Below are 26541 nucleotides of genomic sequence, written 5' to 3'. Positions count from 1 at the left end.
TCCTAGCAGCTTTCATACCTCTCTTTCTTTCACACTCATTTACCATATCTGTCTGCCTTTTACTTGGTCAACACTGCCTCCTCCTACCTTCAAACTCATTCATGTATGTCTGTTTCACCACTATATTTATACCCAATCTCTCCACTTGACTATACCATCTAAGCATGCTGTCTTCAACTCTCATTTCCATGGACTTTTTTTTTTTGTTTTTTTTTTTTTGTGTGTTTTTTTTTTTTACATGTCACAAATCACATTATTCCTTATCCTATTGACTCTCTTCATTCCATGTACTTTTATACTCCACATCCATCAGAAATCACATATATCCAGCACACTGTCAGCACTCCACACACACATCAAGAATCCCATCTCCACCACTGTAACTCTTAAATTGCATGCCACGCCAGAGTCTTACACCCATGTGTTAATAAGGGTACAGTTACTCCATCATGCAGTCCTCTTGCAGGTCCCTTGCTCAGACATGTGCTTTGTATCAAGACCTTTATAGCACCACTTTCCTTCCATGTGTCGTCTACTTCCTTGTGCCACTTTACACATCTTTTGCATTCTCTCTCTCTCTCTCTCTCTCTCTCTCTCTCTCTCTCTCTCTCTCTCCAGTTCCATAGAAAATCCATATTTAAGAACAGTCCTGATTACAAGGACTGCCTTTACAGTACTGTTTGTGCATATACAGTATGTATGTATGTTCACTAAGCTATTAAATTTTTACTTATTTTGCACATTGGGTCATAAGGTACCACCATGGTCAACTCTGTTAGAATTCATATGTATCTTGACCCTGCTAATGTGTTAATCCCTTCTGTCCAGTCATTTATTTTTTTTTTTAATCTGTGCTATTTCTAAATATTACTACTTTTCAAGAGACCTTAGATGGAGAGGTTTGCTGTAGCCTTCGTTTACCTTATCACTACACGGGGTTTCCCCGAAGCTAAAGAATATCGCGTGGAGGGATCAGGAATGGGCCAGAATACATCATCAGTTTCAAGGGATTAAATTTGAATGTATTTTTCTTTATTTTTCACAGTTGGACCTGATATACGACCATGGACAACCCTGATAGATTTCTTGCGAGAGAGACTGAAGCTAGGAGGAACGAAGGTGTTGTGTCGGGAGGGCGGCTGTGGTGTTTGTACGGTAGTGGCCACTGTACCCAACCAGGAGACACAGCAGCCACCCTTCAAGACTTTCAGTGTCCATGCTGTAAGGCTGTATATTTTGTTTCACCTTAACTTAGCCCACGTTCTTGTTCTTTTGGATCTTATTTTGTGTAGCTCCATGGTAGAAAAAAAAAAATGCTACAGCTCTACAATATAACCCTTCTTTGGCACCTTCTGATTAGTGTAGTACTTTCATTTTGGCTTGGCTGTAAAGTTATTTTACCCCAGGGTTGTTTTGATTTAAATAAAATGATTTAAAGCATGTGATTTAAATAGAGTGAAAAAGTCATTATGTACTGTAAATCAAAATGGATTTTTTATAAATACAGTAAAAAAGAAGATGAGAATGTGAACAATATGTATTGTACAGATGCATCAAGTCTGTTTGTCCTGTGCTCTTCTTATACCGATACTGTATCAAGTCAGGCACCAATGAACTGCTGCCTTCTGTTACAAGGCAGGTATTCGAAAACAGGAAAGAAGGCTCTTTTGTTGATAATAACAATAAATGTGATTATGTTCAGTGTTGACATAGCTCAGCTCATCTTTAAATACACAGTAATATAATTCAGTGTAATGATTATGATCCAATTTGACAAAATATAACAGATAAGTTGGCAACTTTCATCATTATCGTACACATACTGATCCAGCAGCATGGATAACCTCCTCCATAGCAAGGAGTGCTGGCCTGTGGTGCATTTGCATACTCCCACTTCCCATTCGCATTATTATTTTGAAAATTTGTTTATTTGAACTTTTATATATAATCATGCCTAATGGATGCATTGCAGCAAGTGGGAGGAAAAATGACCCAGTATGATACTCTTTTGATAGAATTCCCAAAATTGATACCAAAATGTGGTTTCACTTAATACTGGCAATGGTTTAGTATATAAATGTCTTCATAAAAGTAAACAGAATTATTTAAATAATAAAAATCTCATTTAAATAAAAAATATATATATTTATATAAAAAAATTCCAACCCTGTTTTATCCTAACATAACCTGCATTCTTTATCTTTTGGATCTTATTTTATGTAGCTCCATGGCAGAAAAAAGAAAATACTGTACTGTGGCAATACAGTACAACCTTTCCTTAACACTTAGTCATTAGTTTGGGCCTTCAGTTTAACTTGGCCTAAATTTTTGTCTTTTTGCAGTTTATTTCATGTAGCTCAGTGGCAGAAGAAAACAGTGCTTTAGCTATACATCCTTTCTGTAGTGCTTTTTCATAACTAGCATCATATTTGTGTTAATTTTTTATTTCAACTCTGAATTCAAGATGGAGAAATGGCAATTTTAGGCCAGGTTAAAGGAAAAAGAATACATTCAGTTTGTTTTCATCTGATAGAACTGGGGCACTTCCACAACTAATATATTATGGTTGCATGGATTTCTGGAGTACACACCACTCCATATCAAGGTAACACATCCTGGAAGTAATGTGTGGGGCTGGAAAGGTGAACTGGCAGTGCAGCCAGTGCGCGTGGAACAGAGTATGGAGGGGAGGGGAGGAGTAGGAGATGTGACTAGCATTGCTGCTCTTGTTTCATGATAAAGCATATCCTTTTAAAAAAGAATAAAAACAGGAACAACATTAATGCTCTTCACACCTCCCACTACTGTCCTCCCCTCAACACTTAACTCTATGAATGATGCTGCTTTGCCAGTTCACCTTCTCAGCCCAACACACCTCTCGGGATGTGGCACCTTCATATGAAGCCAAGTGTACATGATGAAGATAGAATGTATGTGACCTTCCTACATAGGCATACCATAAATGTCTGGTAAAAATTCAAGAGTATGCATTGCCCTTTCCTTTGTGATAGCATACAGTTGTGAAACTTGTATCTTAGCTAAAGTATGCTTGCCAAGTGAGAGACTATGGTATCATTAACCCCTTCACTCCAGTGACATTCTTTATTCTTTTCTTGTTACTTTCCAAATTATTTTATTCAGTTTTAGAGAGACTTAATGAACTGGAGGAGTTAGATATAGCCATCTTTAACCCCTCCATGGCCATGTGTCCGGAATTTTACATGTGCCCCTGGCCGACGCCGGGGCTATTTTCTGAAGTTTCAGAAATTGATGTTTTTTTCCTTGCTATTTGAAGAAGTTCTGGCAAACCTGGCAATGCAAATTTGAGCTTCCTAGACCCTTCCTGTGGCATGCAATCAAACGCGAAAGTTGCGTAAATTTAGGTAGCTGATATTAGTCACACGTAGGTACAGTACATCCCCCTAGTACGGGCCTATATGGGTGGCAGAGGACGTCGCGTACTAGGAATTCGTGTACTGTGAATACATAAACTAATGGGAAAAATTACATATGGATGGCACCCCCCTTCATGGGCAGCCCCTTGCAGTGCCTTTCAGACCTAAGTATTGTACTATACTGGGAAACTAAGTCATATTACCTAAGATAAAGTAAACCAACAAGATTATGGCTTTACCGGGTAAATCAACAAGGATATGGCTTAACTAAACCAACAAGAATATGGCTGCGCACCTTTACCTGTTACTGCTTCTTTGGGGGGCAATAGCGTGTACTTGGGGTAACCCCGGATTTGGGCGACACTTCACTGCCCGTCTCGCTTACGAGGAGTTCAGTTCGCGTACTAATAAAAATACACTTTAAAAGAAAGAAAAGAAAACGCGTACAAGGGGGATCGCTTACTCGGAACTCGCATACTGTGAGAATGTACTGTATTGCAGTGACGCAACATTTTCAGTGGTACTGAAAAGGTGTGAAATAACTATATCTGTGTATTTTGAAGTTTTTCAGTATATAATATACGAGGTTTGAATGTAAAAAATTATGTGATGAACTTATTTTGCATTTTTCAGATTATCGACTTTTTTTGGGAGTCTGGGTGGTGGAGTTTGTTGGAAAAGGGAGGCGAGAGTGTCAGTTTTCAGGCCTAAATGAGATAAACGTCATCCCTTGAGTGTACAGGGTGGACAGTGAGGGTTGAATTGCAAGACGACCTGCCATTCACACCTCGCTCGAGCTGATTAGCAGGAAGGGAACGAAGGCCTTTTCACCCATGAAAGCATCACGAGAACACAGAAAACTTTCCTGTTATGCTTGTAAAAGACAAAGAATATGTAACATGATTAAAAACAGTGCAACAAACCTGAGCAAATAGGTAGATACCAAACAAAAATTAATTTGTCTTTTATTTTCATGTCTTTTTTGTTTATTGCTGTGTTTATTTATAATCATAAACAGGGAGGTTGTGTGAGTTTGGCAAGGGAGGAGAAAGATGATATTTTCTCTCTGGGTCTGGGTCGAGAGAAGGGGTGTAACTACGTGTGTTTAGGCATGGCCATGAGCGAAAAAATTGTACATCCACTCATCACGGCAGTGGTAGTGAACCGACAAATGAGGTGTGAGAGTGTGAAGTGAAGTTCAGTCTCATGTCCCAGATGTTCGTTCACTTCCCGAAAGTTTTCACAGCTTTCTACAAATTGCACTGCATTAAATGATCCAAACAAGTACAACAAACCTGAGCAAATAGGTAAAGATACCAAGACTAAAATGTATTTTTCTCTTATTATCAACTCTTTTTTGTTTGTGCCTGTATTATTTCATAATTGTAAACAGGAGGTTGTGTGTGTTTTGCAATAGAGGACAAAGATGATCTTTTCTGCCTGGGTCGAGATAATGGGTGTAGTTGTGCTTGTTTAGGCATGGCCTGGAGTGAAAATATTGAAAATCCACTCATTACAGCAGCAGGCTCTGAACTGATTGGTGGGGTTAGGTCAGTCTGAAGATGTTGAGAACATTCTTTCACTTCTCGAAAAAATTTCACCGTTTTCTATAGGCTGCTCCCAAATGACGCCTGTGGCCATTTATCAGCTAAATGTCTTTTGACGCCGGCGGTCACGGAGAGGTTAATCCCTTCACTATTAGTGCTCTGTCCCAAGGTAAACAAAAATTGTCTGATGGTAGCAAGAATGTAATTAAAAAATTGGCCTGAAAAGGTTAAAATTGCAAAAAAAAGCCACTTGTTCTGTCATACACAAGATGCACAGTACACTAAGCAGTGGAGTAAGTTGAGCTGTGTTAAATTTCAGTGTCAGACGCTGGTGTACTCATGCTCAGGGTGGAGTATTGAGACAGTTGAGCACCTGGGCAACCGCTACAAAGGCTACCATTCCCTGCAGAAGGCTCTAGATGGCTTCTATGGCACACAGTGTGGCTATTGCTCACCTGGCATGATTATGGCTATATATGGGTAAGTTCACCTGTACTCTTTGTTGTGTGCATTATGAGGAAAAATCATAATTTTTATTTTAAAATTATAAAATAACTGAAAATTTCATGTTCAGTTGACTATATAGGCATAACAAGCCAATGTAATCAATTTTTTTTTCCTTGATAACTCATTATCTAACATGTACACCCCACAAACATTCCTTATCTCATCCACTTCTGCATCTCTCGCTCATGATTCCTTATGCCATTCCTGAGTCTCTCACTCATATGCTAAAATGAGCACTAACACTTCATTTTTGTATCATCAGTACTCACACATTTTTTCTCATTCTAAACCTTTAGAGCACCTGTCATGTTACTTTCTTCATCCACTTATTCTTCCTTACCATTACATGATTAACCCTCTCGTACTCTTTTGACGCAGCCTGCGTTCGACTGCTTCTGAGTACTGCATGACCCCCATGGGGTGGCCCAGACCTTACACGTCACACACCCCTCACTCGGCGATGTCCACGATATCGGAAAATGTTTCCATTCAACTTTCTCCGCTGCCCGGATTTATTGCTGTGTGATTATGAAACTGCAGCATGTTTTAAATGGGTAAATGATCTTCCTAATGAAGAAAAAAAAAGGGGGGGTGAAATAAATGATTATATTTTATCGTTCACTCACTTACTCAACGCCGATTTCTCAAAGATATATAAACATTTCGTCAATGCTTGTTGAGAGAAAGTTGTAGATCATTTATTTGCGATGATTTTTGCAAAAAAAAAAAAAAAAAACTAGCTCTGTTAGAAAGGTTTTTATGGCATATGGAACAGAAATATCTTACGGTCTTTGACCACACTCAGCCATTCTAGTAGTGGCTGGCTCAATATTATATATGTTTCCAATCACTTCATTCCCCTGCCCTTATTTGTAACTGTGTTGTTATGAAATTACTACATGTAATAGATTAATAAATAATCTTCCAAATAAAAGAAGAAAAAAAAAAAATTACAGTACCATATTTTTTTATTCACTCATTTATTCAACGCCGATATTTTAGAGATATACAGTAGTCCCTCAGTTATCCAATATAATAGAGCCGAAGGCTTGTCCCCGTAGGGGCAATGTCTGGATAATAAACAATATCCCCTTTACTGCACCCAGACCCTGCCTTTACCCAACCTCCAACCTATACCTAACCTATTTGTACAGTGCCTCTGCCTACATTGGCAGTGTTTTCCGGTCATTCAGGAATATTTAGACGTCAGAACACACATAGGACTATCGAAAACCATATTTAACACAAAGAAAACCATGTAAAAAATATGTATACAGTATATAAACCAAATAGCACCCTACCTATACACTACTGTATGTACAGTACCTAATTTTGGCAGTGTTTTCTGGTCATTCTGCCATATTTAGATATTAAAACACACATAGGAATATCCAAAATAATTGTAAACACCAAGAAAACTATGCAAAAAAAAAAACATTGAAAACCAAAAATACACCCTACCTATACACTACTGTGTGTACAGTACCTCTTCTAATTTTGGCAGTGTTTTCTGGTCATTCTGTCATATTTAGACATCAAAACACACATAGGTATATCCAAAATGATACTAAACACTTAGAAAACCATGCCAAAAAAAAAAAAATGGAAAATGAAAACCAAAAAGTACCCTGCCTATACACTACTGTATGTACAGTACCCCTCCTACTTTGGCACTTTTCAGGTCAATCTGCCATATTAAGACATCAAAACATACATAAGAATATCCAAAGTACAGTAATGCTAAACACCAAGAATCATCATCATCATCATCATCCGCACCTCCTTTCCCACCCAAGAGCAGGGTGAGGAGTAGCAATGTCCAGACAGCCCAAAATTGCCCAGTCCAATGGGCCACACTTCCATTCACTCATCATTCAAACCCCCGGAATCCTGGCTCTATCGGATACGCCAAAAACATTCACCACATTTTGTAGCTTCACATATCATATCCGACAGAGTCAATCCAGATGCTGCCACGTTAAAAAGGGGTGCCAAAAATCCCTGATCATGCACATCTCACAAAATTCATCCAGCCAGCTCGATCTCCTGTCAGTTCCCTAGCCTCACCGACTTCCAAACCTCTCTTGCTCATACATTCATCCACCATATCTCTCCACCTCCTCCTTGGCCTACCTCACCTCCTCCCTCCTTCGAATTCGCTCTGATATGCCTTCTTCACCACTCTATTGTTATCCATTCTCCACATGACCATACCATCTCAGTACGCTCTCTTCAGTTCTGGTGTCCACTGACTTCGTCACTCCGCATCTTTCACGAATCACATTATTTCGTATCCTATCCACCCTCTGTACTCCACCTACATTCCTCAGCAGTCCCATCTCCACTGCTCTTACTCTTGACTTTCCATTTTCATGCCACACCATAGTCTCACATCCATATGTTAAAGTTGGCACCAACACTCCGTCATGTAAGCCTCGTGCAGCTGCAACAGTCAAGCGTCTGTTTCTTATCAAGGCCTTCATTGCACCAGCTACTTTTCTTCCTTGTGTCACTCAACTTTCAACTTCTTTTGCACATTTTCCTCTCTTTTCTATCACTGTACCCAGGTATTTGAACTCTCTCACCAATTCCAGTCTCTCTCCATTCACTGTTACATTGCACTGGGAGTCACCTTCTCTCTCAATAACCATCACTTCACTCATGGAAAAAAAAACAATTTAGGTTCTTCCTTACATTTGTCAACTAACCCTTCGAACCTTTTTCGAAGTTTCTTTCTTCCTTTCTACGTATTCTTGTATAGTCATTTCTAGTTCTTTTATATTTTTCCTTTGTTCTTTCTTTACCTCTCTTTCTCCATTTGTTCTATGCCTTATCACTTTCTTTGGTATCATACACCCTTTTTTTTTAAACCAGTCATTTCTCCAGCCCTCATTCCCACTAACTTTTGGCACATAGTTTTCCATTTTCGTACTATAGAAGTCTAGAAAGATATCCCACTTCATCTGTATCTCACTTGTTTCCCAGAATTCTTGCCAGTCCATTTCGAAAAATGTTCTCAGTCCTGTAAAGTTTGCTTTCCACGAGTTGTATCTTCTATGCTATTATAGCTCATCTTTTGTCTCCCTACTTCCACCTATCATTTGGAACTCTCACTACATGGTCACTTTTTCCTATAGGACACAGATATTTCAGAAATTCAGTTGCATCAGGTTCTTTGGTTAGAATTAACCCACCACGTGCCAGCTTTTTTTTTTTTAGCCCAATGGGTTGCCTCCGTGCCGGCCATTTTTGGACCTTTTTTTATGGGTTAAAATGATAGATTTTTATGTGAAAACAACGAATTTCACCATTAAAATCCGCGCCAAAGATCTGAGATGGGTTTTATTGAGTCCTGCATACTCATATACAGGTATACCTGCTCTCTCACGCTCACCATGTAGGTGAGAGAAAGCCGTTTCCTGTGTAAGGTATACTCAGATGAGGGTGGGTTCATGGAACGTGGGAAGTTTGAGGGGAAGAGCGGGGGAAGTCGCTGAGGCATTCAATAGGAGGTGGGTGGATGTGGCGTGTTTGCAGGAAGTCCGGTACATGGGTGGATCAGCCAGAAAGATTGTTGGGAAGGACTGTTGCTATAAGTTGTTTTGGCAGGAGGGGACAGACGGATATGGAGGTGTTGGTGTGATGGTTGCAGAGAAATGGGTGGAATATGTTATGAATGTTTTGAGAGTAAGTGATAGGATTTTGGTAGTGAAAATTCTGTTGGGTAGAAAGATAGCTGCGATTATATTGGCATATGCTCCACAGGCAGGATTGGATGAAGCAGAGAAAGATAGATTTTAGGATGATTTAATACGTGTAGTGGGTGGTATGCGGGATAATGAGATAGTGATTTTGGGAGGAGACTTAAATGGTCATGTAGGTGAAGCAGCACAGGGTTATGAAGGAGTGCATGGGGGATGTGCGTATGGTCTAAGGAATGCAGAAGGGGAAAGGATACTCGAGTTTGGGGAGGCAACGGACATGATTGTGTGCAACACATATTTTAGGAAAAGAGACAGTAAGTTAATTATGTATGAGTCTGGGAGAAATAGCAGTCAGATAGATTATTTTCTGGTTAGGAGGGCCGATAGGAGGTTAGTGAGGGATGTTAAAGTTATAGGAAGTGAGGAGTGTGTGCAGCAGCACAAACTACTGATTTGTGATATGGTGCTTAAAGAACGAGTGATGAAAAAGAGGACTTATGTACCTAGGAGGAAAATATGGAAGCTGAAAAACCAAGTAGTAAGGGATGCTTTCTATAGCGAGTTGAGGAGAGTGGTGGCTGAACAGGGAGCTGTAGACCGAGGCATTAATGAACAGTACAGAGCCCTCAAGAACAATCTCTTGAGAGTTACTGATGTAAAGTTACTGATGCAGTTGGAGAAGAGGACCACCAAGACATAAAGTAACTTGGTGGTGGGATGAGGGTGTAGAAGCTGCAGTTAAGAAGAAAAGAAGGCTTTTCCGGGAATGGAAGAAGGGTGGTAGCAAAGAGGAATATTTGGCTGCCAAGCGTAGGGCTAGAAGAGAGGTATACAGGGAAAAGTCTGAGTCAGAGACTTTTACTTGATAACCTAAATCATGGGGAAAGGAAAATTATGATATTTAGGGTGGCAGGTCAAGTAAAGATGGATAATCAGGATATTATAGGTGAGCAGTGTGTGAATGATGAAGGAAGGGTAGTGGTGAACAGCAAGGATATTAAAGATGCATGGAGAGAGCATTATAACCGGTTGTTCAATGAGGAGTTTGAATGGGACAGAGAAGGTTTGGAGCCAGCAGATCCAATGTGTGGCCCTTGGCCTTTGATTGATTCTGCTACTGTGAGTGAGGCAATAGGCAGGATGAGGGTGGGGAAGGCAGCAGGTGTGTCTGGGTTGACTGCCGAAATGTTGAAGGCCTCAGGCGATATAGGGGTGAGTTTAGTCACTGACCTGATAAATAAGATTATTTATGAGTGTGTTCTCCCAGATGATTGGCTGAAGAGTGTAATTGTAAATGTGTATAAAGGGAAGGGTGATGCCCTGGAAAGAGGAAATTATAGAGGTATAAAGCTTTTAGATCAGATAATGAAGGTAATGGAGAGAGTTTTAGAATGTATGATTAGAGCAAGAGTGAATATTGATGAGATGCAGTTTGGGTTTGTGCCAGGTAGGGGGACCACTGATGCTATATTCATTGTTCGTCAGCTTCAGGAAAAATATATTGGTAGGAAAAGGGATCTTTATTTTGTTTTTGTTGATTTGGAAAAGGCTTTTGACAGAGTCCCAGGAGAGGTGGTGAAGTGGGCAATGAGAAAGCCTGGCTTGGAGGAGTGGCTGGTTTGGGTGGTTATGGCTATGTATGTGGGTGCTCACACCCAGGTAAGAGTGAATGGAGATTAGAGTGATGAGTTTTCCGTGAATGTATGTGTGCCGTTGGGATCCCTACGTGTCGAGTGGGGTTGGTGGAGGATTAGTGCCCCTCCCTGTAAAACAATTAACTCTAAGCCATTGGCCACCCCGTCTGGGATACATGGCGTCTGGCAATGAATGAATGAATTAATGTATGTGTGCATCAGGGGTCAGTCTTGAGTCCCATGTTGTTTATCATGGTACTTGAAGCCCTTTCACGTGACTTTAGAAACGGACTTCCGTGGGAGTTGTTGTATGCTGATGATTTGGTGTTGATTGCAGAGAATGAAAGGGAGGCGGAGGAAAGGTTTAGGAAGTGGAGAGATGGTATGGGGCACAAGGGTTTAAGGGTAAATGCAGATAAAACAAAAGTGATGATATCTGGGGTTGGTGGCAGTACTGTCAAAGACGAGGGAGAGTGGCCATGTGCAGTATGCCACAAGGGCATGGGAAGTAATTCCATCTTTTGCGGTGTTTGTGATAAATGGGTGCATAAGAGATGTAGTGGTATCAGAGGTAGACTGCGAGATAATGCTGATTTTATGTGTACGGTGTGTCGGGGTGAGCAGGTGGAGATTGTCAGACGTGAAAGGATTGAACTTGCTGGTGAATCTCTTGAGTATGTGGAAGAGTTTTGTTATTTGGGAGACATGTTGTTGATCTGGAGGTGGGGCTGGAGCTAGCTCTGTGGCTAGGGTGAGGAGTGGTTGGAAGAAGTTCAGGGAGCTCTTGCCTCTCCTGACATTGAGAGGACTCTCCCTACGTGCTAAGGGGTCTTTGTATGCAGCATGTGATAGGAGTGTAATGCTGTATGGTAGTGAGTCCTGGGCAGTAAAGGAGGAAGATATTCGCCGGCTCAGACGTATAGAAATGACAATGATTAGGTGGATGTGCAGTGCGTCCCTGTGTCCAAGGCCTGGAGGGGCTGGGTTTACAATGGAAGAGTTGAGAGGTAGGATGGGCCTGGAGTGTATTGGTGTTGTGATGAGGAGAGGTAGATTGAGATGGTTTGGACATGTGGAGAGGATGGGGGATGATAATTGGGTGAGGAAGGTGAGAAGTGTTAATATTGGGGGTTGGGTTATGAGGGGTAGACTAAGAAAGACATGAGACGAGGTCATTAAGTGTGACCTTAGGGTTAAGGGACTGAACAGGGAGGCTGCAGTGGATCGTGCAGCGTGGAGAGCTGCCATTAGGTGACCAAGGCCGACACATGCAAGCATGGTGGAGCCTTTAAAAACGAAAACGAATTATGCTGGGAAGGTATAGCAATGTTTAGTACACTTTTTTGATTACTTATTACTTCATCATCTATCACAATTTGCTTGTCTTTCTCACTGTGAATGCATTTTCTTACACTTAGTTGAAGATAGGTATAACCTGACTTCATTATGTACAGTTCTGGCACTTACAAGAAGGTATTTACAACATGACTTCACTATATAACCCTTACAGTTATAGGAAAATATTTACAACCTACATGAAAATATTTACAAAATGCCTTCACTATGTACAGCACTGGGTGAGGCACACAGACAGAGTGAGGTAGAGCGAGCGTGAGGGGGGGGAGTGAGTGAGTGTATGGCCTTTATACGAATTACCTACTTACTTAGAGAATATTGCCAAACCCATGAGAACCATGGACTTCATGATAGAAGGCTATGTTTCACAAACACATATCACAAAGGAAGTGACTGAAATAATAAAGTTGGCGAAATGGAAGCCTGGGGGATGGTAGAGGAACAGTTACCATACATGCCTGCCAGTTTTTACCCGCAAATCTTGAAAAATGTGGTTACAGTGAATTTTTTAAATTTTAAACTGTTTTAAAAAGGCACTGGCACTGGCCGTGGAATTATGTCAGACCGTTTTAAAACAGCACTGGCACGTGGCGGGTTAAATCTAGTCTTGCTGGTGTGTCATCCCCCCTAAATCTTGCCTGTTCGTTGACCCACTGGGTCATTACAATTATCCTTCGCTGTACAGTATTTAATAGTATACTGCCCCACAAATCTTTGCTATTTCCTGAGTCCCAGTTCTCCCAGTTCACATCTTTGCAATGAGAGCGTTTGCACGACTGGAGAAATGTCAGATATCACTGATATTTTAATTTTTCAGATGGAAAAAAAATCACTTGTTGGGCAATGATTGAATGGCCTTTTTCATGCATCTTATATATTGCAAAAATATGTAAATATTCTATTTCTTCTCAATAAAACAGTGCTTTGTAAATGCAGCATAAAATCTATCTATCTATCTATTGCCAGACGCCTCAATCCTGTTTGGGGTGGCCACAAACAAATCGCCTCCAAGTCGCCCTGTCCCCCGCCATTTCACTGCCCTGCTCCCAACTCACACCCCCCTCTCTCATATACCTCTCCACCCCATCCCTCCATCTCATCCTCGGCCTCCCCCTCCCTCTTCCCCCCTCCACCTCACTCACATACACTTTCTTCATCAGTCTTTCACCCTCCATCCTCTCCACATGGCCAAACCACCTCAATGTGTTCCTCATAACGCTTCCTATCACATCCACATCAACACCACAACGCTCCTTTATATCCGCATTCGTCAGCCTGTCTCTCCATGTGACTCCACAGGCTCCTCTTAAATAACTCATTTCCACTGCTCTCACTCTTGACTTGTGTCCTTCCAACAACGTCCAAGCTTCACTTCGGTACGTTCGAGTTGGTATCACAATACTGTCATGTAGTAACTTTTTCACTTCCATGCTCACTTCCCTGTTTCTTATCACTGCTTTCAAAGAACCAGCAACCTTTCTTCCCTGCTGTACCCTTTCAAGCACTTCACCCTCCAAACCTCCATCCTTACTCATCACACTGCCCAAGTACTTAAACGTACTCACATTTTCCAATTCCTCACCATCCAACCTCGCTATACATTCACTGACTTCATCTCTCTCAAAGACCATCACTTTACTCTTCCCTACATTCACCTTTAGATTCCGTTTCTTACACACTCTCTCAAACTCATCCACCAAGCCTTGCAGCTCCCCTTCGTCTTCACTTAACAACACAGTATCATCTGCAAACAACAGTACAGGGAATTTCCAAACACTATCCTCTCTCACCAGGGCCACTCCAACATCCACTACCCTACCTTGTACCTCTTTTATTACTCCATCCATGTACAGATTGAACAACCATGGAGACATGACACATCCCTGTTTCAAACCAACTTTCAAAAAGAAAAATTCACTTAGTTCACCATCCACACGCACTGCAGCCTTCGCACCATCGTACATACTCTTCACAGCATTCAACAACTTCCTATCTACTCCATATATTCTTAACACTTTCCACAATCCTTGTCTATCCACCCTGTCATATGCTTTCTCCAAATCAACACCACAGTAATATAAAAAATATTTCACAGCGGTTGCAGCCTGGTTTATGCATGCATAGAAATATATATGTATATCTTTAACCAACAATAATAGTTAGTTATAATTCATACTAACACATTAAACTCTCTGAGTGTAAGAATAAAACTTAAATTGATTTCAAGAAAGCATGTTGATATTTAGTTGCTGCCTCTGGTACAACAAGTTTTCCAAGCAAACCCAAACAGCTGTGTCTTTACTCACACTGTGATCTACTCCATCAGCTGGCTTGCTTCGTACGTCTGGCAACGCTAGGCTTCGATACGCCGTAACATTTTAGAGTCTAATAAATATTGAACTATGGATAGACCATATTTGCCATTTTTTGTACAAGTCGGATTATACACGGATGTCATTATTCATACGCCTTTTTTGCTTCTTACAGTCCAAAAACAGTCTTATTGGCAGATACTGTCCTAACCTTCTTAGGGGGGAATATATAAATGTACGAATTTTTCTATGATATTTTGGATGAAATAGCACAAGTAAGAGTAATTTACATTTTTTTAAGGGTATTTGCTTAACCAATATCGTAAATATCGATCAGAAAAAGAACACAGAAGTTTAACTAAGACCCCCTTAGCCCTTCAAAATGAAAATGAGACATAGTTTCTGATAGTGTCTGGCAGATTTTCCACTCAGCGCGAACGCTTCCATTGAAGTCACCCATCAGAATTATGGTGTTGCTTTTTTCAATCACTTTCTCTAGGTATCTAACCATGTCCGACAACATCTCCTGATATTCCTCTTCATTCCATGCCTTTGTGTGTGTGTGTGTGTGTGTGTGTGTGTGTGTGTGTGTGTGTGTGTGTGTGTGTGTGTTCTTACCTAATTGTATCTTTACAGGAATGAGACAAGCTCGTACTGTCCCATGTCTTAAATCATATTTATCGTACATATCCTTAAATTTGTGAATTGTTTTGGCTCACACTATTTCATTCGGTAGTGCATTCCATTGATCAATTACTCTGTTTGGGAAACTGAATTTCCTTACGTCTTTATCACCTCTTTTCTTATGCAGTTATTTGCAGTGTCCTCTTGCTGATGCTTCCCCATAGGTTAAGTAATCATTTATGTCTATTTTCTCCTTCCCTGATATACATTTATATAGCATTATCATGTCACCTCTTTTCCTTCTCTCCTGTAGTGTTGGTAGATTCAGTTTATTTAGTCTTTCTTCGTAGCTTAGATCCCTTAAGCTTGGTACCCATCTTGTAGCGGTCCTTTGAACTTTTTCAATCTTGTCTATGTGTTTTTTGAGATGAGGACTCCAGACTACTGATGCATACTCCAGGGTTGGTCTGATGAATGATGTTATTATCTTTCTTAGCATGACTTCATTTATGTATGTGAATGCTATTCTCATATTTGCAAGCAGTGTATACATGTTCTGTACCTTCTCACTGATGTGGTCAGCCGGAGATAGTCTGTTATTGATAATCACACCTAGGTCCTTGTCTCTTTCTGATCTATGTAGGGTTTTATTTCCTAACGTATAATCCCAATCAGGTCTTTTTCCACTATTACCAAACTTGATTACATGACACTTGTCCACATTGAATTCCATTTGCCATGTATTACTCCATTCATTAAGTTTATTTAATTATTCTTGTAGCTCTTTACAAGAGTCTGTGTTAGTAATTCTCCTTTGTATTTTTGCATCATCTGCAAACGTATTTAGATAGCTTTCATTTCCAGTGTTACTGTCTATATCATTTCTATACACTAAAAACATGATTGGTGCCAGCACTGAACCCTGTGGTACTCCACTAGTCACTTCTTTCCATGATGAGTAATTTCCCCTTAGTACTGTTCTCATTTCTCTTTTTATGAGAAAATCTTGCATCCAACAATACAGTTTGCCTCGAATTCCTTCTTGATGGTAAAGTTTCCATAAAAGTCTTTGGTGTGGTACTGTGTCAAATGCTTTCTTGAAATCTAAATAGATACTGTCCACCCATCCTTCTCTTTCCTGTATTGTGTCTTACTCTGTCATAGTAGCTCAAGAGATTAGTAACACATGATTTTCCTTTTCTGAAACCAAACTGTCTTTCTGTTATCATATTGTGTTCTTCTAGATGATTTACCCAAGCTTTTCTAATAAAGGAGCGTTGTGGTGTGGATGTGGATGTGATAGGAAGCGTTATGAGGAACACACTGAGGTGGTTTGGCCATGTGGAGAGGATGGAGGGTGAAAGACTGACGAAGAGAGTGTATGTGAGTGAGGTGGAGGGGGGAAGAGGGAGGGGGAGGCCGAGGATGAGATGGAGGGATGGGGTGGAGAGGTATATGAGAGAGGGGGTTGTGAGTTGGGAGCAGGGCAGTGAAATGGCGGGGGACAGGGCGACTTGGAGGCGATTTGTTTGTGGCCACCCCAAACGGGATTGAGGCGTCTGGCAATAGATAGATAGATTTTCTAATACCTTGCTTATAACACTGGTCAGTGATACTGGTCGGTAGTTGAGTGGATTTTGTCTATTCCCTTTCTTGAATATGGGGACAATGTTTGCTTTCTTCCAAATATCAGGTAGTTTACCTTGACTCAAGGATTTCTTGATAATTAAAAATAATGGTTTACTTAACTCCTTTGCACATTCTCGTAGAACCCAACATGAAATTTCATCAGGACCATTTGCTTTTCCTCTGTCTAATTTACTTAACTCCTCCTGTATTACTTTTTCTGATATTTGTATATCTGGTACAGTACAATCCCAGTTAACCGGGTGGTTTGGGGAATTTACCTTCCCGGTTACAGATTTTTCCCGTATTTCTGATTTTCAAGTCAAATCTATATAAAGGCTATCACAGCAGTAAATACAGTTCAGGTACTCACCAGTCACATTAGGGGTTACACTAAGAGATTCCGCCTGAAAAACTGCCTTGTAAACACACACCATGGTCATAACGGACGTGCGTGCAATGTCTAGCAATTTGCAGTACTGCAAAGTGCACTAGTCCATTGTTTACCGAATTACTGTATTCATTATATGTACTGTACTCATAAAAATTGAAAAATAAAATGAAGAAATAAAAGCTTGAACATTTATTAGTGAACTGATGATGTGTTAAGACTGCACTGTAGAATTATCACGACACCTGTGCCCCCACGTGAGTTTGTTTACGTTTCTGACTGTTCTTCTTCTTCCCCACCTGACCTCCATCACTCCACCCCTCACCCGCCACTCAGCTTTTTTACAGAAAATAAAATATATGACGTACGTATGAAATGCAGGCGTATTATTTATTTATTTTTCTTCCAACAAATTAAACTTTCATTCCTATTAACATTTATATTCAGCCATTAGTGTTTTATAATGTTTGCCTTTTTCAAGTCTGTTGCATATGTCCAGCTTCTGTTTCTTGGTAAGCACGATACGCTTACGTTTAGTTTGCACTTTAGGCATTTTGGAGTGTACAAATTACCGTCTATCAGAGGAGCACAATAGCAAGAGAGCTTGTTTACTCTCTGGTGGCAAAATGCAGACTGGTGATTTTTGGAGGGTGTGGAGGATGACTGAAATCAAGTAGGGGAAAGAGGGGGAGAGAAGGGGTGGTTAAGAGGATTTGCTAGGGATTTACATTAGCCGGAAATGCCTTCACCTCGCTTTGTCTGACTTCACCCAGCCTTGTGTGACACAATCAAACGGCGGTTTGGCGGTCCATTCAAATTGGCGCACAGTTATAACTTACTGACATTTTTACCAGCCCTTGAATTTTCCCGTTGTTCTGAGTATTCCGTTTGTCTGGATACCGGATAGCTGGGATTGTACTGTAGTATGTGTGGGCATGCATGTTCCACATAGTCCCTCTCGAAAAATTTTTCTTCTATAAAAACTGATTGGAAATTCTTATTTAGTGCTTCACAAATATCCTTCTCTTGTGTATAGGTGATTCCCTCGTCCGTAATGGATTGTATTTTATCTTTTACTTTGGTTTTGCTTCTGATGTAACTGTAAAATAGCTTTTGTTGATCAGTACTTTTTTTTATGATATCCTCCTCAAACTGTTTTTGGGCTTCCGTCCTTATTCTTGTATAGTCGTTTCTTGCCTGTTTGTAATTATTATATGCCCTTTCACTATTGTGTCTTCTGTATCTATTCCACAACAAATGTCTTCTTTCTTTTGATTTTTTACATTCTGTATTGAACCATTTCTTTATTTTCTTTTCTGCTTCTTTGTGCTATGGGATGTACTTCTGGACTCCTATTTCATAAAATTCACAGAATTTTTTATATACAGCATTTAAATCTTTTCCTCTAAGCTTCTTTTCCTAATCAGTTTCTAAGAAGTACTTCTTTAGGTCATGATAATTTCCCTTTTTATAGTTTAGGCTCTTTTTGTAACTTTCTTTGCTGTTAGCTATGTCATATGAGGAGTCTCGTGGACAAGGGGCGAATGCGCCACCCCCATCAAAAATGAGTTATGCATGTTTTCCGATAGATGGAAGCACTGAAAATCTCGTGGTGAAGAGCGTTTTCTGATTCCGACCCATGTGGGTTCAGGATTCTAGGTTCAGTCTCCCTTGTTTTGCACACGTGGAGGGGAGGAGGAGGGCAGGGAGGGTCTGTGATTTCAGAGCGGTAATGGCGAATGTTGGCACGCGCCCAGCCAGTGGGTGAGCGGCTCCCTCTGTCAGAGTTAAAGGGCCGCCTCTCAGCCTATCAGACGTGTGCTAGCATCCCCGCTAGTCATCCCGCCAAGCACGTGAGTGAAGCCTGGCTTTGTTTACACTCCGATGACGTCCTCAACTACTAACCATTAGTTCCCCCCCCCCTCTTCATCTTGGTGTGCGGTTGGAGTTGTAAATAGTTGATGGGTATTATAACTTCATTGTGTCAGTCATTAACAATATAATGGTTATCATACACACAATAAAACAACCTGTTGCTGATAAGGAGATGAAAATATTTCATTAATAATTATAGGAAAAATATTAATTATAGGAATTTTTGGCTGAAAATTTCACAGTATCTTAGTTTCATTTACATCTAATACAGGAATGAATTTCAAGTTGATTGAACAATAATTACTATATGCTGAAAAAACACCATCGCGTGTTTTACTGTGTGTTTTTTTTTTTCATTTTTTCTGCAGTATAAATTTTCCTCTTCCAGAGGATTCTAATGATATTTAATAACATGCTATTCTATAATATTCTATGTCTGCCACCTATTCCTGAACTTTAAACGCCCATAACTAAAAAAAAAAAAAAAAAAATATGGCGCATTCACCCCTTCTCCACGAGACGCCTCATATGCTACCCTGAAGTTGCAATTTAGTACTGCATGGTTGCTTTTGCCGAATGGAGGGTGATATATTAAACTGTCAGTATCATTTTCTTGCCTAGTAAATATGTGTGTGTGTGTGTGTGTGTGTGTGTATTTACCTATTTGTATTTACCTATTTGTAGTATACAGGAATTGAGCAATGCTCGTGTTGTCCTGTCTCCATATCCACATTTATCAAGTCTACCTTTACGCACATGAATGTTTTTCTCATGCACCACCTCTTTGTCTAAGTCGTTCCAAATATTTAAGAATATACCTAATTGTGATATACACAGAATGTACTATGCTCGTGGGTTTCCGTCGCTGTTTCTCAATAAGTCGAATTTAACTTTAAACTCGTTTAAGTTTTTTGACTGGACGATCTCTTTGTCCAGGCTATTCCATAAGTCTATACTTCTGTAAGGAAAGCTATATTTCTTGATATCCTTCAAGCAGCTTGACTTTTTCAATTTCATTCCATGTCCTCTTGTTGCTCTCTTATCCCATACAAACAGATCTTCTTTGTCAATTTTATCTACTCCCACCATGGTCCTGAACACCGCAATCATGTCTCCCCTCTTTCTCCTTTCCTCTAACGAAGGCAAATCCAGTTTTTCCAGCCTCTCTCTGTATGACAGGTCTGTCAGACTGGGGACCATCTTGGTTGCTGTTCTTTGTATTCTCTCAATCTTGTTTATATCTTTCTTTTTGTGTGGGCACCACACTACCGCTGCATATTCTAACCTGAGGCGGATCATGGCCACTATCAATTTTTTCATCATTTCCTCATCCATATAATGAAATGCTACTCTTATGTTAGTCAAGAGCTTATAAGTCTCTCCAACTATCTTGTTAATGTGCTTTTCTGGTGACCAACTGTCTTGGACCAGCACTCCCAAATCTTTCTCTTCTCTCCTTTTTGTGATTAATTCATTACCCAAAAAATAATTCAGTGATGGTCTCCTGGTACTTTTACCCATTTCCAATATTTTACATTTCTTTACATTAAATTTCATTTCCCACGTCCGGCTCCAATTGTGTATCCTATCCAAATCCTCCTGCAGTATTTTACAATCCTCCTCAACCTCTATCTTCCTCAAGATCTTTACATCATTAGCAAACAGACTCGCATAACTGTTCACTCCATCTACCATATCATTTACGTAAATCAGGAACATTACTGGCGCCAACACTGAGCCTTGAGGGACTCCACTTGTTACTTCCCTCCATCCAGACATCTTTTCCTTTATTACTGTCCTCACTTGTCTGTCTCTCAAAAAGTCTCTCATCCATTCCAGAAGTTTCCCCTTTAGTCCTCCTATATATTCTAGTTTCCACATAAGTCTCTTATGAGGTACCTTGTCAAAGGCCTTCTCTAAGTCTAATTACACACAATCCACCCAACCATCTCTCTCCTGTACCACATCAATCGCTCTTGAGTAAAAGCTCAACAAGTTTGAAACACATGACCTTCCACTTCTGAATCCAAACTGACATTCAGCCAAAATATTCATCTCTTCCAGATATTTTATCCATCTGTCTTTCAGGATTCTCTCACACAATTTTGTGACCATTCTGGTTAGAGACACTGGTCTATAATTCAGGGGTTCTTCCCTGTTTCCTCCCTTGTAAATTGGTACCACATTTGCCCTCTTCCATTCTTTTGGCACTTTCCTCTCTTCCAGGGAGCATACAATTAAGCTGTGAATTTTATCCGCCAGTTGTTCTCTGCATTTCTTCAGTACCCAATTAGAAATTCCATCAGGTCCTGGGGCTTTCCTTACATCTTGAGTTTCCAGTAATTTATACACTTCCTGCACCTCCACAATTATATCTTTCATCACCGGAACATTTCTAATCACTCCCTCCCCTTCCACAAGCTCCTTTTCTTTAGTGAAAACTGACTGGAAACGTTTGTTCATTATTTCTGCTTGCATTGCCGCATCCTTAAAGACCTCTCCATCTACTTTCAGCTTGGTGATTCCTTCCTTTTGTTTCAGTTTGCCATTAACAAATCTATAAAACAGTTTGGGTTCATCCTTGCATTTGTCAATTATACCTTTTTCAAAATTCCTTTTTTCTTCCCTACGTATTCTTGTGTATTCGTTTCTTGTTCTTTTATATTCTTCCTTTGTTCTGTCATTACCTCTCTTTCTCCAATTGTTCCACGCCTTATCTCTCTCTTTTTTTGCTATCATACACCTTCTATAAACCACTCCTTTTTCCTGTTTTCTTTCCCTCTTACTCTTGGTACAAATTTTTCCACTCCCAAATTATAGAGGTCTAGAAAGATATCCCACTTCCTCTGTATCTCTCTTGTTTCTCTGAATTTTCTCCAATCCACATTTTCAAAAAAGTTTCTCAATCCTGTAAAATTTGCTTTGCCAAAGTTGTATCTACCCTGTCTATGAAGCTCGTCTCTTGGCTCGACGTTTCCTATTAACATCTGGAACTCAATGACCACGTGATCACTTTTTCCCAAAGGACAGAGCTATTCCAATGATTCTATTACATCGGGTTCTTTGGTGAACAGTAAATCTAACCTTGCTGGTGTGTCCTCACCTCGAAACCGTGTCTCTTCTTTGACCCACTGCGTCATCACATTATTCATTATTATATTTAATAACATAGTGCCCCACGAATCCTCGCCGCCTCCCGAGTACCATTCCTCCCAGTTCACCTCTTTACAATTAAAGTTACCCACCAAAATTATATTATTGCTTTTCTCAATTATTTTTTGCAAGTAGCTAGCCATATCTGACAACATCTCATGGTATTCGTCATCCTTCCATGCTCTCGTCTTTGGGGGAACATACACTACCGCCATATCTCTCTTAACATTCTCTCCAGTTTCTAATTTCATATATATCACTTCAGCCCTGCCTTCTCCCATTTCCACAGTATCTACATTTATGTTGTTCTTCACTGCTATCATCACTCCTCCTCCCTTTTTTTCTTTTCTATCTTTTCTCCACAGTTTGTATTTACCATCTCCCAAATGAACATCAATATCTTCTCTTAATTTGGTCTCTACAAAGCACATGATATCAGGTTCATGTTGTGTGTTTGTGTGTGTGTGTGTGTGTGTGTTTTAGCAGTATTAAATTACATGTAATATAATTCACTGAATTGTATGTATTAAAAGTATCCGGAGATGACTTGGCCATGTGAGGAGAGTGGAGGATGTGAGATTGATTAGGAAAATTTATTTGAATGAGAGAGAGGGGGAGGGGTAGACCAAGGAGGAGGTGGAAGGATGAAGTGGAGAGGTACCGCATATGAATTTGGGTGGTGTGAGTTGAAGGGAGGGCAGCCAATTGGCAGAAGACAAGGTGACATAGAGGCAAGTTATTTGTGGCCACTCCTTCTGGGATTAATCATTCATTCCAATGATGTGTTTCTGAATACACTATTATTTTCTTGCTGCAGTCTGACTGTTATTCAGATCAACAAAGAAATATCATAGTGAAAAGGGTTTGGAACAGTCTCTCATAACCCCTCCGGTATGAGAGTTTTTTCAAGTCAGGATTCTGGAGGCTTGACTGATAAGTGAATAAGTGTGTGACCTGTTTAATTGGACAGAATATAGCTAGTTCTCCCTCTGGTAGGTTTTTCTTACTGTTTGGATCTTACCTCACCTCATTTTAAGGTGGGAAAAAGATATCTGGATGATAATAGTGATATACAGGGTTAACAAAAAACAAAAAAAAATTAAATAAAAAAGCCGAACCCACTTTTTTTTTTTTCCACAGATATAACCTAAAAAGAAAAAAAAAGGCAAAGGTGGGTATTTTCAGAGTGTACCATAAAAGAAATAAAATAATGTTTATACCTAATTATGGACAGCACAGTTAAATTATAATTTTACACAATGAGAATTTTACACAATGAATTGAATGAGGGGGATGATCATGCTTTGACTTGTTTGTTACCCCTGGGCTGCCTGCTACACTGTAAAACGTTTCAGCATGAGAGCACACCTTACCAGTTGACAGAGATCAGTGCACACTACACAGTTGCTGCTACAACACGGTAGGAGGAGAAGGACTAATTTTCTTTGCTGCCACAACACAGTAGTAGGAGAAGGACTCATTTCCTTTGCCGCCACAACATAGTAGGAGAAGGACTCATTTCCCTTGCTGCCACAACATAGTAGGAGAAGGACTCATTTCCCTTGCTGCCACAACATAGTAGGAGAAGGACTCATTTCCTATGCTGTTACAACACAGTAGTAGAAGGACTCATTTCCTGTGTTTCCACAACATAGTAGGAGAAGGACTCATTTCCTTTGCTGCCACAACACAGTAGTAGGAGGACTTGTTTCCTTTGCTGCTATATCACTGTAGTTGGAGGAGGACTCATTTCCTTTGCTTCAACAACACAGTAGTTGGAGAAGGACTCATTTCCTTTGCTGTTACAACACAGTAGTTGGAGAAGGACTCATTTCCTTTGCAGCTACAACACAGTAGTAGGAGAATGATCCTTTGCTGCTAAACATATTAATAGGAGAATGACTCATTTCCTTTGCTGCTACAACACAGTAGTAGGAAAATGATCCTTTGCTGCTAAACATAGTAATAGGAGAAGGACTCATTTCCTTTGCTGCTACAACACGGTAGTAGGAGAATGATCCTTTGCTGCTAAATATAGTAGTAGGAGAATGACTCATTTCCTTTGCTGCTACAACACTGAGTAGGAGAAGGACTTATTTCCTTTGCTGCTACAACTTTCTTTGGTAATTTTAAACTTATATTTCCCATTCTTCTTCCTCCCTTCCTTCCTTCTTTCTTTCCTTTCTTCCTTTTCTTTCTTTCCTTCATTCTTTCCTCTTCCTTCTGTCTAGTGACACTACATGAAGTGAAAAGCCAAATGGTTCCCTGTACACCAGGAAACCATATACTATGCTGGGTGGTAACCATACTGTATAACCACATTATGGCGCCTAGTGGTTGAGTGGGTAATTACAGCGCTCCAGTCGGATTGAGCTGGTGCAGGTTTATATCCAAGGAATGGTTGGGGTTTATTGCTCATATAAAGCCAGTCAGGGATGAGTGAGGCTGGTCACTCTCAACTTAAATGTCAGGACCAACTTGCCTAGCCCCAGGCTCCTATGCTTCTCATGGGAAAACACTGAGTTAGATGATGAAAAAACAAAAAAGTGAAGAATCATGTCCATAAGTGAATGTACACATCATCTTAACAGTAATGACAGCCTTGGGGTAACAAATCTAAGTCTATCAAATAGATCTATATTCAGAAAGTAGCAATGATTATAATAAATATCTTTGGATGATTGGGATTTGGTAATGAGACAACCTAATCTGGGCTAGGCCTAGGCCTAACCTACCTAATCTGGCCTAGGCTTAGGCCTAACCTAAGTACTGATTCTATAACAAATTTACCCTAATCTTTACTAAGCAAAAACCATATATGTCAAACACACTCTTACTGGTAATCCTAAAAAGTTACAGAATGAGCAAATGCTGGATATAAAGTTTATGTTCGCTGGATAATTGCCTGAGGAAATTTACCTTTAATTCAAACTACAGTACAATATTGAGATTTGTTTTCCCCAGCCGTAAGCACAGTTATCCATGTTTACATTCATTTATGTTACACTGAATTTATGTGATTAAATACATTATTTTTTTTGGGGGGAAGTAATTTTTTTTTTTTTCCAAGTGGGTTTCATTGAAAAATCCTAGGTGGGCAAAAACTGGGTCAGCCACTTTGTTGCCAACCCTGGGTGGTAATGAATGAAATCCTCTGGTGATAGCAAGAATAGAATGAAAATATATCCTCATAGTGAAGGGGTTAAGACATCTGGGTATAGGTAGATACACTAGACAGATATACTTCTTGTTCCAGGCAGCTGAAGTCATCTGGCAGCTTGAGTATGTCGCAGGTGGAGCAGTCCCTGGATGGCAACCTGTGCCGCTGTACTGGGTATCGACCCATCCTGGATGCATTCAAGTCTCTGGCTGAAGATGGCAGTCCACATCTCAAAGATAAACTAATGGATATAGAGGCAAGATTTCAGTCAGTCACTCAAATGATAATATCATCATCATCATCATCATCATTTCATTATCATCATCGTCATCAACGTTATCATCATCATCATCATCATCCCTGTTTTTTATATAGCAATGGGAAAACTAATCAACATGTTCAGTGAACTGGGCCACACTTTCATTTCATTCACTATTCGAACCCCAAGAATCCAGCCCCCCCTTTATAGATACACCTGTCAACAGGTAGCCTGATACTGTAATTACCTATCTGACAGTGAGTCTAATAATAATAATGATTATGATGGTTAGTGGAAAAGTTTCTAGAGAAGGGAAAGAAGTTGTATGCGGCTTTCATGGATTTGGAGAAAGCATATGACAGGGTGGATAGACAAGGATTGTGGAAAGTGTTAAGAATATATGGAGTAGATGGGAAGTTGTTGAATGCTGTGAAGAGTATGTACGATGGTGCGAAGGCTGCAGTGCGTGTGGATGGTGAACTAAGTGAATTTTTCTCTTTGAAAGTTGGTTTGAAACAGGGATGTGTCATGTCTCCATGGTTGTTCAATCTGTACATGGATGGGGTAATAAAAGAGGTACAAGGTAGAGTAGTGGATGTTGGAGTGGCCCTGGTGAGAGAGGATAGTGTTTGGAAAATCCCTGTACTGTTGTTTGCAGATGATACTGTGTTGTTAAGTGAAGACGAAGGGGAGCTGCAAGACTTGGTGGATGAGTTTGAGAGAGTGTGTAAGAAACGGAATCTAAAGGTGAATGTAGGGAAGAGTAAAGTGATGGTCTTTGAGAGAGGTGAAGTTAGTGAATGTACAGTGAGGTTGGATGGTGAGGAATTGGAAAATGTGAGTACGTTTAAGTACTTGGGTAGTGTGATGAGTAAGGATGGAGGTTTGGAGGGTGAAGTGCTTGAAAGGGTACAGCAGGGAAGAAAGGTTGCTGGTTCTTTGAAAGCAGTGATAAGAAACAGGGAAGTGAGCATGGAAGTGAAAAAGTTACTACATGA

General features: G+C 40.1%; 1 protein-coding gene across 1 annotated transcript in view; it reads left to right on the top strand.

The window, feature by feature from the left end:
- The window catches only part of LOC145414444 (uncharacterized), a 59137-nt gene extending 33364 nt beyond the window's left edge, over positions 1-25773 (top strand). Inside the window, exons 3-6 of the mRNA XM_080284000.1 lie at positions 1046-1221; positions 5262-5422; positions 25381-25551; positions 25770-25773. Coding sequence (XP_080140126.1) covers positions 1046-1221; positions 5262-5422; positions 25381-25551; positions 25770-25773 — 512 coding nt within the window. The remainder of the gene's footprint in view (positions 1-1045; positions 1222-5261; positions 5423-25380; positions 25552-25769) is intronic.
- Positions 25774-26541: the final 768 nt, after the last annotated feature.

The sequence above is a fragment of the Coenobita brevimanus genome, chromosome 99, assembly GCF_032717465.1.
Source record: "Coenobita brevimanus isolate Jiangsu-jjx chromosome 99, ASM3271746v2, whole genome shotgun sequence".
In the NCBI taxonomy this organism is placed as follows: domain Eukaryota; kingdom Metazoa; phylum Arthropoda; class Malacostraca; order Decapoda; family Coenobitidae; genus Coenobita; species Coenobita brevimanus.
Note: the sequence above shows the minus strand (reverse complement) of the source record. Positions and strands in the feature narration are given on the sequence as shown.